Source organism: Macaca fascicularis, chromosome 11, assembly GCF_037993035.2.
Source record: "Macaca fascicularis isolate 582-1 chromosome 11, T2T-MFA8v1.1".
Classification (NCBI taxonomy): Eukaryota; Metazoa; Chordata; class Mammalia; order Primates; family Cercopithecidae; genus Macaca; species Macaca fascicularis.
The window spans coordinates 113,359,998-113,380,520 of record NC_088385.1 but is presented as its reverse complement, the minus strand read 5'-3'; the positions used below and the strand labels follow the sequence as shown (position 1 = coordinate 113,380,520).

At 39.6% G+C, this 20,523-nt stretch overlaps 1 protein-coding gene across 4 annotated transcripts in view; it reads right to left on the bottom strand.

Moving 5' to 3' along the window:
• POLR3B (RNA polymerase III subunit B) overlaps nt 1–20,523 on the bottom strand; it is a 136,762-nt gene that overhangs the window by 35,583 nt on the left and 80,656 nt on the right. For all 4 annotated transcript variants that reach the window (XM_005572107.4, XM_015431480.3, XM_015431478.3 and 1 more), the window contains 4 exons: nt 13,283–13,492; nt 10,713–10,871; nt 8,600–8,717; nt 4,333–4,475 (listed from right to left, as the gene is read on the bottom strand). In XM_005572107.4, the coding sequence (XP_005572164.1) occupies nt 4,333–4,475; nt 8,600–8,717; nt 10,713–10,871; nt 13,283–13,492 (630 nt within the window). The remainder of the gene's footprint in view (nt 1–4,332; nt 4,476–8,599; nt 8,718–10,712; nt 10,872–13,282; nt 13,493–20,523) is intronic.

Genomic DNA, 20,523 nt, shown 5'->3' with positions numbered 1-20,523 from the left:
TTAGGCCAATATCCCCGATGAACCTTGATGTGAAAATCCTCAACGAAATATTGGCAAACCGAATCCAGCAGCACGTCAAAAAGCTTGTCCACCATGATCAAGCTGGCTTCACCCCTCGGATGCAAGGCTGGTTCAACATACGCAAATCAATAAACGTAAGCCATCACATAAACAGATCCAACGACGAAAACCACATGATTATCTCAATAGATGCAGAAAAGGCCTTCGACAAAATTCAGCAGCGTTTCATGCTAAAAACTCTCAATAAACCAGGTATTGATGGAACATATCTCAAAATAATAAGAGCTATTTATGACAAACCCACAGCCAATATCAGACTGAATGGCCAAAAACTGGAAGCATTCCCTTTGAAAACTGGCACAAGGATGCCCTCTCTCACCACTCCTATTCAACATAGCATTGGAAATTCTGCCCAGGGCAATCAGGTAAGAGAAAGCAACAAAGTATATTCAGATAGGAAGAGAGGAAGTCAAATTTTCTTTGTTTGCGGATGACATGACTTTGTATTTAGAAAACCCCATCTCAGCCCAAAATCTCCTTAAGCTGATAAGCACCTTCAGCAAAGTCTCAGGATACAAAATCACTGTGCAAAAATCACAAGCATTTCTATACACCAATAACAGACAGAGAGCCAAATCATGAGTGAACTCCCATTCACAATTGCTACTAAGAGAATAAAATACCTAGGAATATAACTTCCAAGGGATGTGAAGGACCTCTTCAAGGAGAACTACAAACCACTGCTCAAGGAAATAAGAGAGGACACAAACAAATGGAAAGACATTTCATGCTCATGGACAGGAAGAATCAATATCTGGAAAATGGTCTTACTGCCCAAAGTAATTTATAGATTCAATACTACCCCTCCCTGCCGCCTCAAGCTACCAATGACTTTCTTCACAGAACTGGAAAAAACTACTTTAAAATTCATATGGAACCAAAAAAGAGCCCACATAGCCAAGACAATCCTAGGCAAGAAGAACAAAGCTGGAGGCATCATGCTACCTGACTTCAAACTATACTACAAGGCTACAGTAACCAAAACAGCATGGTACTGGTACCAAAACAGAGATTTAGACCAATGGAACAGAATGGAGGCCTCAGAAATAACACCACACATCTACCACCATCTGATCTTTGACAAACCTGACACATACAAGCAATGGGGAAAAGAGTCCCTATTTAATAAACGGTGTTGGGAAAACTGGCTAGCTATATGCAGAAAACTGAAACTGGACCCCTTCCTTAAACCTTATACAAAAATCAACTCAAATGGATCATAGACCTAAACATAAGACCTAGGACCATAAAAATCCTAGAAGAAAACCTGGGCAATACCATTCAGGATATAGGCACAGGCAAAGACTTCATGTCTAAAACACCAAAAGCAATGGCAACAAAAGCCAAAATTGACAAATGGGACCTAATTAAACTAAAGAGCTTCTGCACAACAAAAGAAACTATCATCAGAGTGAACAGGCAAACTACAGAATGGGAGAAAATGTTTGCAATCTATCCATCTGACAAAGGGCTAATATCCAGAATCTACAAAGGACTTAAACAAATTTACAAGAAAAAAGCAAACAACCCCTATCAAAAAATGGGCAAAGGATATGAACAGACACTTTTCAAAAGAAGACATTTATGCAGCCAACAGACACATGAAAAAATGCTCATCATTACTGGTCATTAGTGAAATGCAAATCAAAACCACAATGAGATACCATCTCATGCCAGTTAGAATGGCAATCATTAAAAAGTCAGGAAACAACAGATGCTGGAGTGGTTGTGGAAAAATAGGAACACTTGTACACTGTTGGTGGGAGTGTAAATTAGTTCAGCCATTGTGGAAGATAGTGTGGCGATTCCGTAAGTATCTAGAACTAGAAATACCATTTGACCCAGCCATTCCATTACCGGGCATATACCCAAAGGATTATACATCATTCTACCATAAAGACACATGCACATGTATGTTTATTGCAGCACTACTCACAATAGCAACTTGGAACCAACCCAAATGTCCATCAATGATAGACTGGGTTAAGAAAATGTGGCACATATACACCATGGAATACTATGCAGCCATAAAAATGGACGAGTTCGTGTCCTTTGCAGGGACGTGGATGAAACTGGAAACCATCATTCTCAGCAAACTATCACAAGATCAGAAAACCAAACACCGCATGTTCTCACTCATAGGTGGGAGTTGAACAATGAGAACACTTGGACACAGGGAGGGGAACATCACACACTGGGGCCTGCTGGAGGTGGGAGGCTAGGGGAGGGATAACATTAGGAGAAATACCTAATGTAGGTGATGGGTTGACGGGTGCAGCAAACTACCATGACACGTGTATACCTATGTAACAAAACTGCACGTTCTGCACATGTAATCCAGAACTTGAAAAAAAAAAAAAGTTTAGTGGAGTTAGAACGCATTGCATAGCCACTGAAATATCTGCTAGTCTGCAACTCTTTGTATAATACCCTGACAGGATAAAGACATAAGGATTTGGGGTACCTTAGTCTTTTAAAGTGATTCAGAAGGGATATTCTCTTATGGTGTGCATTCTTGTGAAGCTTCCAGTGTCAATATTTTACAAGAAGAGTATCAACTTTGCTTTTGTCCAAGTAGGAGGCCAAGTAAGATAGAGACTACAAATGAGGTTAAGGTTACCCCACAATGACCTAGCAAATGAGGTTAAGGTTACCCCATAATTGACTCAGCAACTGTCAAGACCAAGAGAAAAGGGGAAATAGTTTCAATATACAGAATTTGATTTTTTACTGGCAAGCCATATAAAACGTTAGAAACTCAAGATACTTTAAAAAACACTCAAAGGGCATTAAGAGTTAGTATCTCAGGGAACTATATGAATTACAGGTGTCTCAAATTCACATTAACAGATGGAACCAATTATTTCTTAAAAATATTGACAGACTAAAATAATCTTGCCTCTGTCAACAGAACTAAAAATGATTTTGATGAACGAGTATCTTAGTCTGACATAGTTTCACTGGCAGAATGATAACTAAGGCTGGGTATACTTGACCAAGAGAACTGTAATATGGATATACTTGCTTGGCAAAGAAACTTAAAATCAGCAGAAACACAATGTGCAGTTATCTTCAAACCAATTAAAAATAAGAAGATATCGCACTAGTAATTTATAAGCAAATGTGAGAGTCAAGGTAGAAAAGTAGAAGTGATGTATTTTAAGTATATAGCAAAAGAATGATGGTCTTCTTGAGCACTTACTATGTGCCAGGCACATTGCTAACTGCTTAACAGTCAATGTGGCCTAGTAATTAAGAGCTAGGTCTCTGGAGCCAAGCTGCCAAGGTTCAAATGCCAGTTCTCCCATCAACTGTGTGACCTTGAGCAAGCTATTAATCTCTCTATGCCTCTATTTCCTCATCTATAAAATATGGATAATGATGCTACCTCCCTCCCAGAATTATGTGAGAATCAAATGAGTTAGCACCTGTCAAGTGCTGAGAACGCAGCCAGGCACACAGTTAGTGCTACAAAAGTGTTAGCTGCTGTTGTTCTTAAAGCTAAGCGACAGGCAGAGCTAAAATTCAAACCCCAGGACAAACTTTCCACTTTAAACACTGTGTATACTGACTAAACAAGACCTTACTGATAAATGAGTTAATTAACAGTGATACAGTGCTGTGTTTCTTGAAAATAAACAAAACTACAAATAGATGAAAACTGTGCAGTAACCATCAAAGGAATGAGTGAGGCTTGCCAATGGGATTAGATGTGGGAGACACACAAAGCACCCCTTGGGGTCAGGAGACCTAGGTTCTAACACCAGTTCAACAACGAAGTAGCTGCGTATCCTTGACTGGCCACTGAAAGTGCGGGGTCTAAATTTCCTCATCTGTAAACAAGGGGACAGATAACTCTGAGGTGTCTTCTAGTGCTGACATCTTATGATACTATGACCCAACAGAACATATAGTAGTTTAAAGATGTACCTTTCAGAAAAAAAAAAAGGCACTACTATTTATTTTTTCAACAGCTACATGTATCTCAACAGGTGCATCACCTAATTATAATTCTGGGCATAGCAACTGCAGGAGAATGAAATAGACAGCACAGAGGAACAAGTCTACCATATATTTTTAAATGCCATTAAAACATAAACAGGTTAATCTAAGAAATAAAACAAGAATAATTTTTATAACCATGTAATACTTTTCCAAAGTAAATTTTATAAATGGGGTAATTTGATGTAAGTGGTTAACAAATCATTCATATCTTGTTTTATAATCACGTTGAGAAATGATACAGTTTACCTTTTTGCCCATGACGACTGCTGAATTTGTCTCCAATTTCTGGGCGCCTTGTCTGTCTCAGCAGCATTTTGATCAGAAAAGCATCTTCAGCATTTGAAGATATCATCACTTTTTCAATGTATGAATCTGTGGCTCCTTTATAGCTGGTGTTAAGAGAAAGTCACTAAAACAGAGTTTTCAAACTGCCCTTTGTGACCTTCTCACCCATGTTATATTTCATTTCATGCCTACCATAGAGTACTCTGACATTTTCATCTTGGGCTCTGAAAAATGACTTCCATTTTTTTAAAACATTAAATTCAAATTTCACAATTTCCCTTTTACAACACTACACATTTATTATGAGGAAGGCACAGTGCAATTTAATCCTCACAAGAGTCCATACTGTTATTCCCTTATTATAGATGAGGAAAACTGATGCTTAGAGGAGTTAAGTAACTTGTCCAAGGGCACATGACTCATACAAAGTGGAACTGGGATTTCAGACTCAACTCCTAGCTCTTAATGGTAATAGTACTTTTACGTACTCAGTTTTTCAATTATTAATTTTTTTTTCACATAACAAACATTATTAGAAATCTACCACGTATCAGATCCTGGTAGCCTTTGGACACCTAACAATTAAGGAGACACAGTTACTGCACCAAAGGAGCTCACAATCCAATCAAGGAAGAGACAGGTAAGTGCAGTAATGACATCTGGTGTGAAGAACAGGAGAGGCTCAAGGGAGACAGTCAGTTCTGCTGGGAGTGGGGGATGACAGTGGTGGCAGGGAGTGGCAGGCTGTCAAGCCCTGCCACAGAAGAGGTAACCCTCAACTTGAGACCTGACCAGAGTGGGTCACTGGCAGAGTGGCAGCCTGAGCGATTGCACAAGGCCTAATTGAATTAGGATGGCACATTTTGGATAATAAGAGGTGATTTCCTAGAAACATACAGCTTAGTGTGTGAGGGGGAGGCCAGGGAGGTGTGCTGAGGACGACTTTCCCACAGGCGCCCCTGTCATTCATACTTTCACTTAACTTACTCAAGTTTCACTCTATTTATCCAAGAGAGTAACATGGCCAGAGGAGTAGTTTAGAAAATCACCCAGCCAGGCACGGTGGCTCACACCTGTAATCCCAGCACTTTGGGAGGCAAAAGCAGACGGATCATGAGGTCAGGAGATCGAGACCAGCCTAACATGTGAAACCCTATCTCTACTAAAAATATAAAAATTAGCTGGGCATAGTGGCATGCCCCTGTAATCCCAGCTACTCAGGAGGCTGAGGCAAGAGAATTGCTTGAATCCAGGATGTGGAGGTTGCAGTGAGCCAAGATTGCACCACTGCACACCAGCTTGGACGACACAGCAAGACTCTGTCTCAAAAAGAAAAAAATCACCCTAGCAGTGATGCAGAGAGAGCCTGAGAGGTACCAGCCTGGAGGCAGATGGACAGTTAACAGGAACTCCAGGCAGAGCAGAGGGCCACAGCACAGACACTGCAGCAGGAAGGAGAGAAGAGAGCTGCTAAGATGACAGGAACTACAGGATTGGTGTGTGTGGCAGGTAAAGGAAAGGAGTCAGATTGTGCTGGTGACCAGCTGGCTGCTGGCAGCTGATGCCATTTACCAAGACAGGGATCCAGGAGGAGGAGCCTGTTTGGGGCCACTGTAAAGCTGCCCAAGTGCTGATAGGAAGCCGACACCAGGCAGATGTCTATATGGGAGTCATCAGCAAAAAGAGGGTGACTGGAGTGCTGAGAAATGGGGAGCTTGTCCGGATGAGGCTCAAGAATCATCCCGGCCAGGGTGAAGTCACCACAAGGCCAGGAAGGATGGGGGGCTAAGAGTGAGTGATTAGACCGATAGGGAGGGCCAGGTGAGAGCAGTGTCACAACACCAAGGGAAGGGAGAGGTCAGTGGCGTCAAATGCTATAGAAGGGTCATATGAAATTCATTCATTCATATGATAACTATTTACTGAATGAATACCCACTATACCCACTATGTGCCAGGTACTATGCCAGACACTAGGGGGTACAAGGTGAAAAAAAGAGACAAAGTCCCAGTCTGCAAGAAGATTCCGATTGAAGAGTCTGTCTGATTTGGCAAATTCGACTACACATGGGTTTTGCTTATTTCTTTACTTCCTCTCTTCCAGCACTGGGGTGTGATTCCCACAAAGACAGGTACTGCTGGTTTTCCTCCCTGCACTATCCCATGCGCCCGGAATAGTTCCTGGCATACTGTTAATGCTCAAAAAGTATTTCTTAAGGGCTGGGTGCCGTGACTTATGACTCCCAGCATTTTGGGAGGCCGAGGTGGGCAGATCATGAGGCGAAGAATTTGAGACCAGTCTGGACAACATATTGTATTTTTTATTTTTGTAAAAATACAAAAAATTAGCCGGGTGTGGTGGTGTGCACCTGTAGTCCCAGCTACTCAGGAGGCTGACGCAGGAGAATCGCTTGAACCGGGAGGTGGAGGTTGCAGTGAGCCGAGATAGTGCCATTGCACTCTAGCCCGAGTGACAGTGCAAGACTCACTCTCAAAAACAAAAGTATTTCTTGAATGAAATGAACATATAGGATGTCTTTGGTGACCTCTTCTGGAGCTGTTTCAGGAGAATGAGGAGGTAGGTAAGAGGCCAGTTCCGAGGGTTAGGGAGTGAGCAGAAGGTAACAAAGTAGAAATGGAGATGACAGACGACTGCTCTGAGGAGCTTCAGAGTCAAAGGAAGAGGAACACAGTGGCAGCTAGAAAGGGACACAAAGACCAGAAAAAACTTTTATATTCCTTTACAGGTAAAAAGTATCTGAGCACATTTTCTAACCTGTAAAGAAGGAATCAATAGGAAACAGGTTGAAAATATGGGAGGATAAAAGAGAAGATGACAGAAAAAGGTCTCTGAAAAGAGTGAATAAAATTAAGAAACCGAAAGGAGAGATGAACTTTGCACAGAAAAAGAGATATCCTCCTTCAAGACAGGAAGAGAGCCAACCAGCAGAGCCACCTCTGTAACTGTAAAATAGCTGTTCACCCTGTAGAAGTCAGTGTAAGAGTCTGGACCATCCCCTAAGCATAGCTGCCCATTTTCTCCTTGGTGCTCCTCCTCCAGAGACAAATCCATGGCACCCGAGATAACTCTCTTGCTGTGTTTAGCACAATGGTCAAGAGAAGCGCTCTGAAGCCAGATTGCATGACTTCAAATCCTGGTGCTGCCCCTTACTGCTGTGTGACCTTGGTAAGTTACTTAACTTCTCCTTGCTTCCATCTTATCTTTCTAATGAGCCACTAAGAGAACACAGCTCCTAGGGTGGTGGTAGGATTAACTGAGCTAACACATGTAAAATGTCCAGAACAGTAACTGGTACAGTATAAATTCCCAATAAGCTATTATGATCACGGTCATTACCGCACTTTTTTTGTGTGGGGGTCTTTGCCAACTAAATACGACTCCTTGCAAGCAACGCCTGTGGCTTATTTCAGCTCTATATCACTGGCACAAGAGGCAGGGTGGCTGGCACACAGCAGGCCTCAGCTACTGTGTATTGAATACATTTGTAAAACTGCCATCACAGCTCAAGAATCCAGTTCTCCTATGTCACCCTCACTGCCACCTCCTAAACTCAGTTGGCCTAGTTCACCTTGGCTAGGTTAAATATCTCTTCTAGTTTGGTTTTTATATTACAATGTGGTGACTATCATTGGCCCTTCTCACTAGGTTCATACTTTATTAAATTTTAGAGCTTAGAAGAAATTTAGAGATTAACAAGTCTAACTCTTTCATTGTATTATACAAATGAAAAAACTGAAGCTAACAGAATTTAAATGCTTTACTCATGTAAGATACACAAGACAACCTGTACGAGAGCTGGGCTATGTTCTAGTATACTGTGATGCCATGCTGTGGCCAGTGTGTTTCACTGTTTAAAAATATGACTCTTATCATGTCCCTCTCTGCAGTATCAATTTCACAACCTAGCCCCAGCAAGCTGCACTGATCCTCAAACCCAGGCACTATTATGCCATGTACCCTTCATCCTGTTGTTAATTCCATCAGGAACCCCTGCCTATGTGGTCCATACCTCAAACCCAGTTTAGGGTCTATATGATTCCATAGACTAGTTTTATATTCTATGCCATGCTTTTTTCATGACAAGTAATGTTACCCCAAATTGCTATTTCTAGTTCTCCAACACACCAAGACCTACCTTCTAATTTCTCCCATTCCTTCCCTTTTTTCTAACCTTTCTACATATTATCAAGGCACAACCAATACATACGTTATGGGTACATCTTTGTACTGTGGTTGCTGTGGTACATTACTTCCTTCCAAAGGAATCTGAGTCACCGTGGGCATGGACTTATTTACAAGCACTTGTTTGTTTTCTACTTTCTCACCTGAGAAGAAAAGAAAAGTGTTAGGCATATTGTTATCATCTGTGTGGAATAAAGATTACGAACTAGGCACAGATGAACATGCCTGTAGTCCCAACTACTTAGGAGGCTGAGGTAGGAGGACTGCTTGAGCCCAGGTTGAGGCTGCAGTGAGCTATGATCATGCCACTGCACTCCAGCCTGGACAACAGAATGAGACAGACAGACAGACAGACAGACACACACACACACACACACACACACACACACACCCCACAGTGTATATAAAATTAAGAAAATAATTCAGAGGACTATGTTAACATAAGAAACATCATCTCAGTAAATAGCAATTTTATATATCTCTTAGGATGTTAAGTTTTGATCACTTATTTTTATTTACAGTTATTTCAACCAGTAATAAGCCACCACCAATTCAACTTGGGCAATGAGAAAATCAAAATATTTCTTTGGTTTTGCTGTTATTCCCATTTTTGCTTTGTATCTCTTCCTGGTAAGCTCAAAGACCAACTACCTGTAGTACTGTCATAGCGCATATTTTCCAAGCCATACTGACCAGTGTTAGGATGAGAAAAATCCTCCAAGAAACAAAGGCAGACAGAGGGAGGAGAAGTCACGTACTCTGTGTCTCTTTGGAATCACAGCTTGATAAAGCATTCACCACCCACAGGCCAACCATGACAAAGTCATGTGGATTTTCCTCCTAACAACTGGGTTCTCTCCACCTTCACCACAGCTCCTGGTACCAGGTCTACCTTCTATTTCAGTGCCCTTCTAATCCTTTTTCTACACTGTAGTCAGAATGATCATTTCAAAACACATATCTGAATATATCACTGCTTTTAGGATCAAAATGAAAATAGTATCACGGGCTCAGCATGGTGGCTCATGCCTGTAATCCCAGCACTTTGGGAAGCCGAGGTGGGTGGAGAACTTGAGCCCAGGAGTTCGAGACCAGCCTGGACAAGATGGTAAGACCTCATCTCTACAAAAAATACAAAAAACTAGCCAGGCATGGTGGCACGCGCCTATGGGTCCCAGCTATCCAGGAGGTTGAAGTGGGAGAATCGCTTGAATCCAGGAGGCAGAGGTTGCAGTGAGCTGAGATTGTGCCACTGCACTCCAGCCTCGGTGACAGACTGAGACCCTGTCTCAAAAATAAAATTAATAAAATAAAATAAAGACAATACTAACACAGTTGCAAGGACTTGCTTACTCTGGCACCTACCCCGCGCGTCACCCACCAACTCATGTGCACCATGCTTCCCTGCACTCTCTTCTTGTTAGCCGCACTGGTCTTCTTTCAGATCTTTCAACTACCAAGCTCCGGGACCCTTGCACAAGCTTTTCTTACTACTTAGAACACGCTCCCTGACCTTCTTCTTTAGTTAACTCTTCCCTATCCTTCAGATTCCAGCTCACTTCCTTGGGGAAGGCCATGCTGATCTTCCTAACTAGGTCAAATCCTCTTGCTATAAAATGGCCTCATAGCTACCTATATGATTCCTTAACCTGCGTTTGTGCATGATCCTCTGATCAATGTCAGTCTCCTGCACCAGCCTGTGAGACCCATAAGGGCAAGGACTATTTGTTTCATCAACAAAATGCATTACAAGTTTGTAATTATAATGGAGTCATACCTTTGCAGGGGGATAAAATTCTAAAGTAGTCTGTAAGCTAAATGCGTAAATGAAGAAATACCAGTGCAGATGCAGGGACACGAACTACTCTAAATATTTCCTTAAAGTGGCTTTTCTATTATTCAAAATCATAACTAGAAAATTACAGTTAGCATAGATTACTGATAGGTAAAAACATAGTGTATAGAAAAACAAACTGGAAGGAAATTCATCAAAAATGACCTCATTGGTTGAGTCTGGATAGTGGTTTTATAGGTTGTTACGTTTTTCTGCCCTTTTTGTCAAATATTCAGAAATATTATGGAATAACACATGATTTCAAAGGTATATATTAAAAATATTTCTTTCAAAAGGCTTTTACCTGGAGAACAAATACCATCTGCATCTAAGATTTCATGTCGCCAGATAGGTTTCCTTGTAGCAGCATCCAACATGGGCCCCATTACTTTATCAAAAGTCTGATTGGTATATCGTTTCAATGTACATTTAGCATTTTTATATACAAGGCAACGCCCAAAGCCTAAAACGAAACCAAAATGGGCATTAGAACCACCAGTAATCCAAAGCTATAAGAAAACATGGATTTGTGCTACTCAGCAATCCACTCCACCTCACTCTCCCCCAAATCCCAAAGCTTCTCTGTATTTGATCATAATCTGGGACCAGTACAAACCAAATAAAAATCTGATAATCTGAAGAAGTGGCACAGGACTTGTCCCCTACCTACTGTCTGTGTAAACACTGGAATCTCTACAACCATTTTCTGCACGGAATACAACTGGAGAAGGGTGAGAGAAATCTAAGACTGGCACTGTGATTCTTTCAGAGGACAGAGCCATAGAATATTAGAATTGGAAAGGGCCTTAGAAATCACCTGCTTAACCTATCCCTTTCACAGGCACTAGGAGTGAGGTCCAGAGAAATTAAGTGGCCAAGGTCATCTAGCAAGCTGGCAGCAGAGTTGAGGATTGTGTTAAACAGCACAAGGCCACTGACTCCCGAGCCAGGACACACATCCTTTTGGTGCACAACTTCTGCTAACCTTCCCTGGAAAGTTTTTCTTTTTAAAATTTGGCATTTGGAGCAAGTTCTAAGCCAGCACGTAAAAACACTAATTTTCCTCCAGAGAAGAGACAGAATGAAAAAAGAACAATCAAATTATTTCAATGGGAAAAATAGTTCTCTGCCCTAAAGATTGGAGTTTAATGACATTTTTAGATTGCATTTATCTAGTGGATGAGGGAAAAGCTGTGAAGTCAACTAACAATCTGAACATTAAGAAAAATAAGCTGTCTACCAATGGATCCGAAAAATAAAAGGAAGAAAAATAAGCAAAAAGGACAGAAGAAAAACCTTTGGGTGGGGCAAAAAAACTCAACCACTGAATCCCTAAAAGAAAAAAATCCATGAGTTGTAGAGTTACCCAAAACAGCTGTCATTCCTTCAACACTATAATTTCCTAAGATTCTGTGGCTGCATTTCTTTCTTTTTTCCCTTTGGCCAAGCAGTTATTTTAAACTAGATTCTCTTACTAATCTCCTCAGGATATATTGAGCCATGCCAGAGTTCACTTAAATAAGAAAATGTCTCAGGATGCAATGCCAGTTATTACTGATGAAATAAATGCATGGCTGTAAAATCCTTCACTTAACAATTTTCCACCAAAAGCAGAAATCTAAGAATGTGACTTTAGAAATCAATCAGGTAAAAGTGGATTTATAAATAAAATCTCAGGGCTGTAATGTAATTTTTTAAATATGAAGGTGACTGTGAGATGAAGTAACAAATTTCTACAACTGGACGTCAGATGAAGACATTTGTGTCTTTAAGCAAGGCCGTAGTCATCATGGCTCCTAGGAAATTGTGTATGGCCATAATAAACTGGGCTCAGAATGCCAGCTGGTTTGGAAACATTTCATGATCTTGAAATTTCATACAGTAGCCATTAACTGCAACATGCTGGAGTGCAATGTGAATCTTAACTGCATGAAATCAAGAACTGTTTTCTTCAAAGTGTAAAGAGACATTTTATTCACAGGTGATAGCTTAAGAGCTAGCGGACAGTAAACTCAGATCATTAAATTGGGTTGCAGAGTTTCTGACAGACATCACAAAGTCTTCAGATTTCCACATAAATGTTACCAGTTAATCAGAAAGGAAAACATCTAGTTTTAAAGCATGGCTGTTGTCATTTGGAGGAAAAAAAGAGGCATAAATTAAGTGTGGCCAACATTAATGCCAAAGACACATGTCTAGGAGTACTATTATGGCTGCCTAGCAACTACAAAGAGGGAAGGGGAAGGCATAGTGGGTATGCCAGAAAGGAAAAAGAGAAATCGAGATTATGAATAGAGAAGTCAGACTTCAGATCAGGTGATGTCTAACAAATCACGAAGTGGTGACTTGCGAAAGTAATTGTCAAAAACAGAAAGAAAAGCAGAAAAACTCCACGCCAGAGTTTGCGGCCGTATATTTTTAACTTTCGTCACTTGGCCAAAGAAGGTACGAAATTATGAGGTTACGCAAATAAGAAACAGCTTTTTACATCCAGATATTGCTACTGCCCTCTCAAACAGGTTTGTTAATAATATATATCACTAGATACAGTGAAAACACATATTTCATATATTGTAATTCCTGCTGTAAAACACATTCTTACGTTTTTTTTCTCTTTGAAGGACTGTCTCACGTAACCAATACAATAACAGAGAAGAAAAATATTCTGTAGTAGTATGTTTAACAAATTATCTCCATATACTATTCATTAAAAATGACAAGAAAGCCAACATCAAAACCCAACCATCTCCTGTTTCTATATCATAAAATTCAAATAACTTGAAATGACATTAACCAAGTGATCTCTACATTAATCATCCCTATATCTAACTCTGCAAAAAGCACCTTTGGCATTAGTTTTGAAAATTCACTTACCTCTGTCTAAAGAGGCCTTGTTTAAAACAAGGGCATCTTCAATATCATAGCCACTATAGCTCATCACAGCAACTGTTGCATTCTGTCCAGCTGGCAGTTTCTCAAATTCTATCAATTCAATGGTTTTTGTCTTAACCATGGGTTTTTGTGGATATGCTAGTAGATACATGAGAGTATCAATTCTGTTTCGCTGGTTGTATCCTATAGTACCTGCATTGATATTGAAGAAAACAAAATACAACATTCTATTGTGTGAAATAATAAGGTAGTAATGAAAATAGAGATAAATATATTAACATCACTAATTAAAATGAAGAAACTCTTCAGGTTCAAAATTTCAAAAGCAATACTCTCATGGTGGCTTAACAACTTGTAAAAGCAACTTTTCTCACTAATATTTAAAGTTTTAAAGTCCTACAAAGAAGGAAAAATATACTCAGAGTATATCTTAATCTAAATAATTTAGACTTTTTGGATTTATATTATCCCATTTAAGGGATTTAGTTTCCACTGGTTAACTTCACAATCAACAATTCTTTATTCGGTTCTACCATGTTCCAGGCCTGCTGGGGAGAGGTAATGTAAGATAACGCCCAGTGTTCACATCCAAGGAGCTTATAAAATGGATAAACAGGTATATTCCATAAAAAGAAATAAACAATTACAAAAGTTCTAAATGAAAAAGAATACAGGAGAGAAGGGAAGAAAAAGAATGAACAAAGAGGAATTAAAGTGAGAGCAAGGAAGAGGGGATTATTCATTTATTTGATGATTCACTTATTAAGCAGTTAATAAACATCTACTCTGTGCCAAACACTGGAGATAAAATGGGAAAAGGCTTGGTCCCTTCCTTAAGAAATCTAGGGTACAGCCCAATCAGGGGTGGGCTCTTCCCTCCTTAGCAATCAGTCTTTCCACCTGATTGTTCCTCAGAAGGGTGTTATTGGGTCACTGTCAACTGAACATGAAATCAGAAGGTTAACCCTTTCTCTCATCCCTTTCTCTCATTTCCCCTCATAAACACAGTGGGGTTCATGGACCTGTCTGAAGAAAAGTCTTTTAGTCTCCTGGGCTTGTGGGCACAGAACTGATGCTACACAGAGACGTTAAATTTGGAAAACTCAGTCTTGCTCTACCGTTGAGCTTGAGTGTGGGCTACAGAGCCTCTTTAACTTCTCCTAGGTATCTCTTTTTTTTCCCCCGTGAATAGCTAAGAACAGATGTTAGTGTTAGAAAAAAGAAGCTAGCTTTAAGCCTCTCTCTCTTGCACATGCTTCCATAGTGACACATGCACAACACACACACCACACACACACACTCCAAAGTACCTAAGTGCCATTTCACAGAGTTACACCCTAGGGTGTGCAGACACCAAAACTCAATATTCATTTCCTTTAACTTTTTCTCCATACTCATGTCATTAAATCAATGATGATTTCATTTTGGGGATGAAAGTAAGTTATTCAGGCTGGGCGTGGTGGCTCATGCCTGTCATCCCAGCACTTTGGGAGGTCAATGTGGGTGGATTGCTTGAGCTCAGGAGTTCAAGGCCAGACATGACAAAACCATGTCTCTACTAAAAATGCAAAAATTAACTGGGCATGGTGGTGTGTGCCTGTAGTCCCAGCTACTTGGGTGGCTGAGGCATGAGAAGTGCTTGAGCCCAGGATGTAAAGGTTGCAGTCAGCTAAGATCATACCACTATACTCAAGCCTGGGCAACAGAGCAAGACCCTGTCTCAAAAAAAAAAAAAAAAAAAAAAAAGAAGAAGAAGAAAAGAAAAAGAAAATAAACCAAGCAGCAAAAATGATATGGTACTCCTTGACAATTACTATTGAAATAAATAGTAAATATGTTGGGAATATCTAGTACAGTGACAGTGCCATGCTTATTATATAGATTATAGATGCTCAATAAATGTCAAGTGAATTAAACTGAAGAATCCCATTATACTTTTATGACAGTATGTGCTTAAGTCTCTAAAAATTTAACAGGATTCAGCTGAAAAACAAGTCGAACTGAACCTCATGAACTTTTTATCGAGTTTGCACTATAAATTGCCAATTAATTTATGCTATTTTAGTGCCAACTAATAAACTGGGCAGGATACCTGGCAATAGATCACTTACTGTTTTAGAAATAAGATTACTACTGCTGGGATTATGGTAAAGTTCACTGACAATAAGTTTGTCCTTTTATATGAAATCACTTAAAATTTATGTTGAGATTTCAGTTCCAATTGTATACTTTACTCAGCTGGAGACAAGGGTTTAGGCAATGTCCCACCAGGCTGCCAAACACGTCTTCTGAAACCTGAGACACGCATTATTATGCAGCAGGGAAACATAAATGGCTGCACCTCTAAACAATGGTGAAAGAGACGGGATCCTGCTATAAATTGTGCTAACAGGCCCAGAACATAATTCTCAGGCATTACAACTGACCACTGAATGGATGAACAACAAAATAGTTTAGCAAATGTTTAGTGCTTATGACATCAAAAAGTTTTCTCTAAAGGCTTTTCAAAAAACTTGTGATAGTATACATATACGTGTATTTTTAGCAGCACTGACTATGGGTGTGTAAGTTAAAATGTTAAAATAGGATTTATAAACTATTCTATGTCATAAAACTTCAAAATGCTATCAGATTCCCAAATTTTTATAAAAATAATGAATGGCTGACTAACCATTTTGCCAAGAAGCAATAGGCAAGCAAATGATAGGGTTTGTCTGTGTGCAGCACATGCTCAAACTCTGATTCCCCTATTACTATTTTCAGCTTCCTTAAAAAGGGAGACCACTCATATATGGATTTTCTTTTGCCTCTACTGCCCCTGAGACAGCAAGACCAATCTCTCCCTTCCTCTACACCTCAGCCTACTCAGTGTGAAGACGACGAGGACAAAGACCTTTATGATAATCCATTTCCACTTAAAGAATAATAAATATATTTGCTCTTCCTTATAATTTTCTTAATAACATTTTCTTTTATCTAGCTTATTTGAATTGTAAGAATATAGTATATAATACATATCACATACAAAGTAAGTGTTAATTGACTATGTTATTGGTAAGACTTTCAGTCAACAGTAGGCTATTAGTAATTAGCTTTAGGGGAGTCAAAAGTTATACATGGATGTTCAACTGTGAGAGGAGTTGATGCTCCTAACCCCTGTGCTGTTCAAGAGTCAACTGTAACACTGGTTGAGCATCCTTAGCCAAAATCCAAAGTCCAAAATGCTCCTAAATCAGAAACATTTTGAGCACCAATATGCCGCCACAAGTGGAAAACTGCACACCTGACCTCATGTGATGGGTTGTAGTCAAAACTTAGTCAAACTTTGCTTCATGTACAAAATTATTAAAAATATCATATAAATTATCTTTAGGCTACGTATATAAAGTGTATATGAAACTTAAACGGATTTCATGTTTAGACTTGGGTCCCATCCCCAGGATATCTTATTATGTATATGCAAATATTTCAAAATCCAAAAAAATCCAAAATCTGAAACAATCCTGGTCCTAAGCATTTCAGGTAAGGGATATTCAACCTGTAATAAATAACAGAGCCCCTGACTTAAAGGGGCTTATAATTTACATTCTACCAGAAAAGGCAGCCTGATCGTGATCCACAATGGACAGGAAAAAAATGAGAAAAGAAGTTAGTTTTGGTTGAGAAGAATTTTAGTAAGCTTTATAGGTAACATTACATAGAAGACATAGAAAACCTTTTATATGTTACTCAACAAAACTGGGATTCAGCTTCCTTGTCAGAACAAAAAAAAGTATGTATTATATTTCAAAGGATTATTATTATGATTAAAAAAAAAAGGGGGCTGGGCATGGTGGCTCACACCTGTAATCCCAGAACTTTGGGAGGCCAAGGCAGGCAGATCACATGAGGTCAGGAGTTCGAGACCAGCCTAGCCAACATGGTGAAACCCTGTCTCTACTAAAAACAGACACACACACACAAAATTAGCTGGGCATGGTGGCGTGCGTCTGCAGTCCTAGCTACTCAGGAGGCTAAGGCAGGAGAATTCCTTGAACCCAGGAAGTGGAGGTTGCAGTGAGCTGTGATTGTGCCACTGTACTCCAGCCTGGGTGACAGCAACACTCCATCTCAAAAAAAAAAAAAAGAAATAATGTATGTAAAGAATTTGGACACTCAGTAAGTGGCAACATTATTTATAACCAATATTAACAATATTAGTAATAATAAAAATACATATCTTATTACCCTATAATATCATTCATTCTACCTCCCACTCAAAGCTACATACTAAACTTAAGAGTACTCAACTGTACCTCCGTATATATTCATTGCTAACATTCTAGTCTTAGAAAATACCACACAAGCTTATACCTAAAATAGCTACAATAATTAAAAAAATTTTTAACCAATAGCAGAATTTGAAAAATAATTTCCAGGGTAATTTGGCCAAAACATTTTTTGCATTTGTACCCTCAAATGGACAAAGAATAAATATGCTAAAAATCAAATCAAACAGAAAGGGGGAGGTGTAGGATGAAACAAAATTTTATGAGGATCTTTGTATATTGTGTTTTTAGTGTCTCAAAATCCTCCAGCCTATTTCTAGTACATCTCAGCCTACTGTAAAGTGGGGAACAGAAAGGAAGAAACTATCTACTAAGGAATAGAATCTATTGAAAACAAATACAAAAACAGAAGCTGCATTCGCTCCTGAGCTTAGAAAACAGTCCCAGTAGTTTGCAGTTGAAGCGGGAAGGGGTAGTGAGAAGGAGCCACTGTTGAGGTCTGCGAAGGTCTGTGCTGCATATTCATTAATTGAGCTGATAGTAACTGAATGATCCTTTTACACAGGAGAAAGTGTTCCACTAGAGGATTACCAACTAATGAATGGGCAGGATATGAAAGTGTGGCTCATGTGAACTTGGCATCGGGCGCCAATGAGATGACACAAAAGGTGGCTCCAACACATAGCCCTTCCTGGTAGTGCTGAGTGAGTGACCTGGAGATCCAGCCATTTCCAGATGTCCACCTGACTTTCTTGCTCTGAGCCATGTCACAATACACACACAGCCATATCCATGGAGAAGTGCTTCTCAGTGGCACAGTAAGGTGCTGTGTGGGAACTCGAACTTTATTAATAACTTAAAGCGCCTAAGACTGAAGAAACACCCTCTGCTGGTGTTTTATCGTGGATTAGCTCCCTCTTACATACAAGGTAAGGCTTTCCATCTCTGTGGTTTGTGGGTCTCCTTCGTAGTAACAGAAAATGACTTTCATTTCTTCACTCTCTTGTGGGGTAGTGGGAGGGATAGTAGGGAATGGTAGAGAGCAAATTTTCCAGATTGGCTAGAATATTTAGTGAATTAATTGTGACCTACTATCTTCCATGTTATAAATGGACCAGACCAGCAGACAGATGACTAGCAACTAAAATATTATTTTAGAAAATCCACATAGAATCTCTGAATTTAAATAATCTTCAGCAATGGCTCATAGTAAAGACAGGATAGAGTGTGAGTTTTAGTTATCAGCTGTCAAGACTGCAAGGAATTAAACCGATCCAGAGAAGTCCTACTTAAAGTGCGAAGTCTGCATTACAGACCTGGGTATCTGCTGTGGGTTTTCTCCCTCTGCCGACCTTTTTCCTTTTGTCGTTTTGCAAGCAGACTTTGCTCAATACTTCTGCAGCTATTTCAGTGTCCACAGAGAAATGCTGCTGTGTTATATGCCAACTCTAAATGTACTTTTATCTCGCTGCTTTTCTTTCCAGTCAGGTGTTTTATAATAACAAACAGTAACAAAGGCTTTTTTTTATTACTTAAGATATTCAGTGGCTTTTGTCTTCCTAGCGTCAGCAGTAACGTCAGAGGATTGTATCCAAGGAGCTAAATGTGCAGGACCCAGGGTCAGAGCAGCTGAATACACCAACCTCAGAAAACACAGACAATGAATTGCAAATGACACTCAAAACAAAACGAGAAAAAAAACCTTCACACAGAAAACTACAAAAGAACTCTACAGACACTGAATTGGCTTTCTGTACACACTGATCCTGCTTAACTGTGTGTGGTAACTAACCAAACGTTTCAGATACTCATGGCCACATATAAAGGGTTTTTCTTTTCTTTTCTTTTCTTTTTTTGTGGGAAGCAGAGTTATAAAAATAAAAATATTATTTCTTTCTTTCAAGTCTATTCTTTATTTTTTAAAAAAGCTTCACTACATGGAGATAGCTGCAGCTCTTTCTGTTTCGATCTTCAAACACACTAAAGAGTGGCATTAGCGATGAAGTGATTAGTCTTCCGTTAATTCTGCTGAAGGTTCCACACAAAAGGTGTATTGTTTCAGCTGGGATTCACATCATGAAACAAAATGGTTTGGTAAACCCAATAGAAGTGATAGCCCTTTCATGACACACAGGGTTCAGTACTGTATATTTCAACTTGTTAGCAAGTCAGAAGCACAAGCGGGAAATCAGCCTACACCGCTGCTGAGGATGAATGGAAAGGCTAAATTGATGAGCTGCTGTTTAGATTTTCCCACTGGGAATGATTCTCAACTGTCCAGGCATTACATCATTCAGGTAAATACTAGCAGGATAAAATGCTTTTTATTTCTTGGTAGCTAACCAGAGGGCAATATAAAAACTTGAAAAGAAATATATCTACTCTCTATCCATAATGAAGAAATAGGGTTTCTTAATTGCCAAGCTATGGTCAGTTGCAGCTGGTTGTTGGTAACGGAGGAGCTAAATGCATTCCGGTTGTTACCCAAAGGCAATGCAATGCCTCCCTCTCTACATTTTTACAGTTTCTTTATGAAGCCCCTTGCATCATACTTTAAATCAGAGATGGCAATCATACTGGTGTCATGGGCATATACGAAAATAAAATTTATTAAATATATTAGGATTTAAATGATTTTAAAAAACATTTCAAAAAGCTTTATAAGTAAAACTTTTTTTGTGGCGGGTAAGGGGGCACCAGCATTCTCTCTGTATTACCTTCAAGATAAAACTCAAACTCCTCAACATATGGCACTTCCCTTTCACGCCTCTGTACCACGCTACACTAGGCAGCCACACCAAAGAACTGAGACCTCTTATGCCATACTTGCTCACACTTCCATACCTTCAAATATACTCAGTCTTCTAAGACTCAGCTCAGCTCTACCCTTCAGAAACAACCCACTCTTACTTTAAGTGACCTTCCTCCTCTAATTTTCTTAGATTTTGGTTTTCA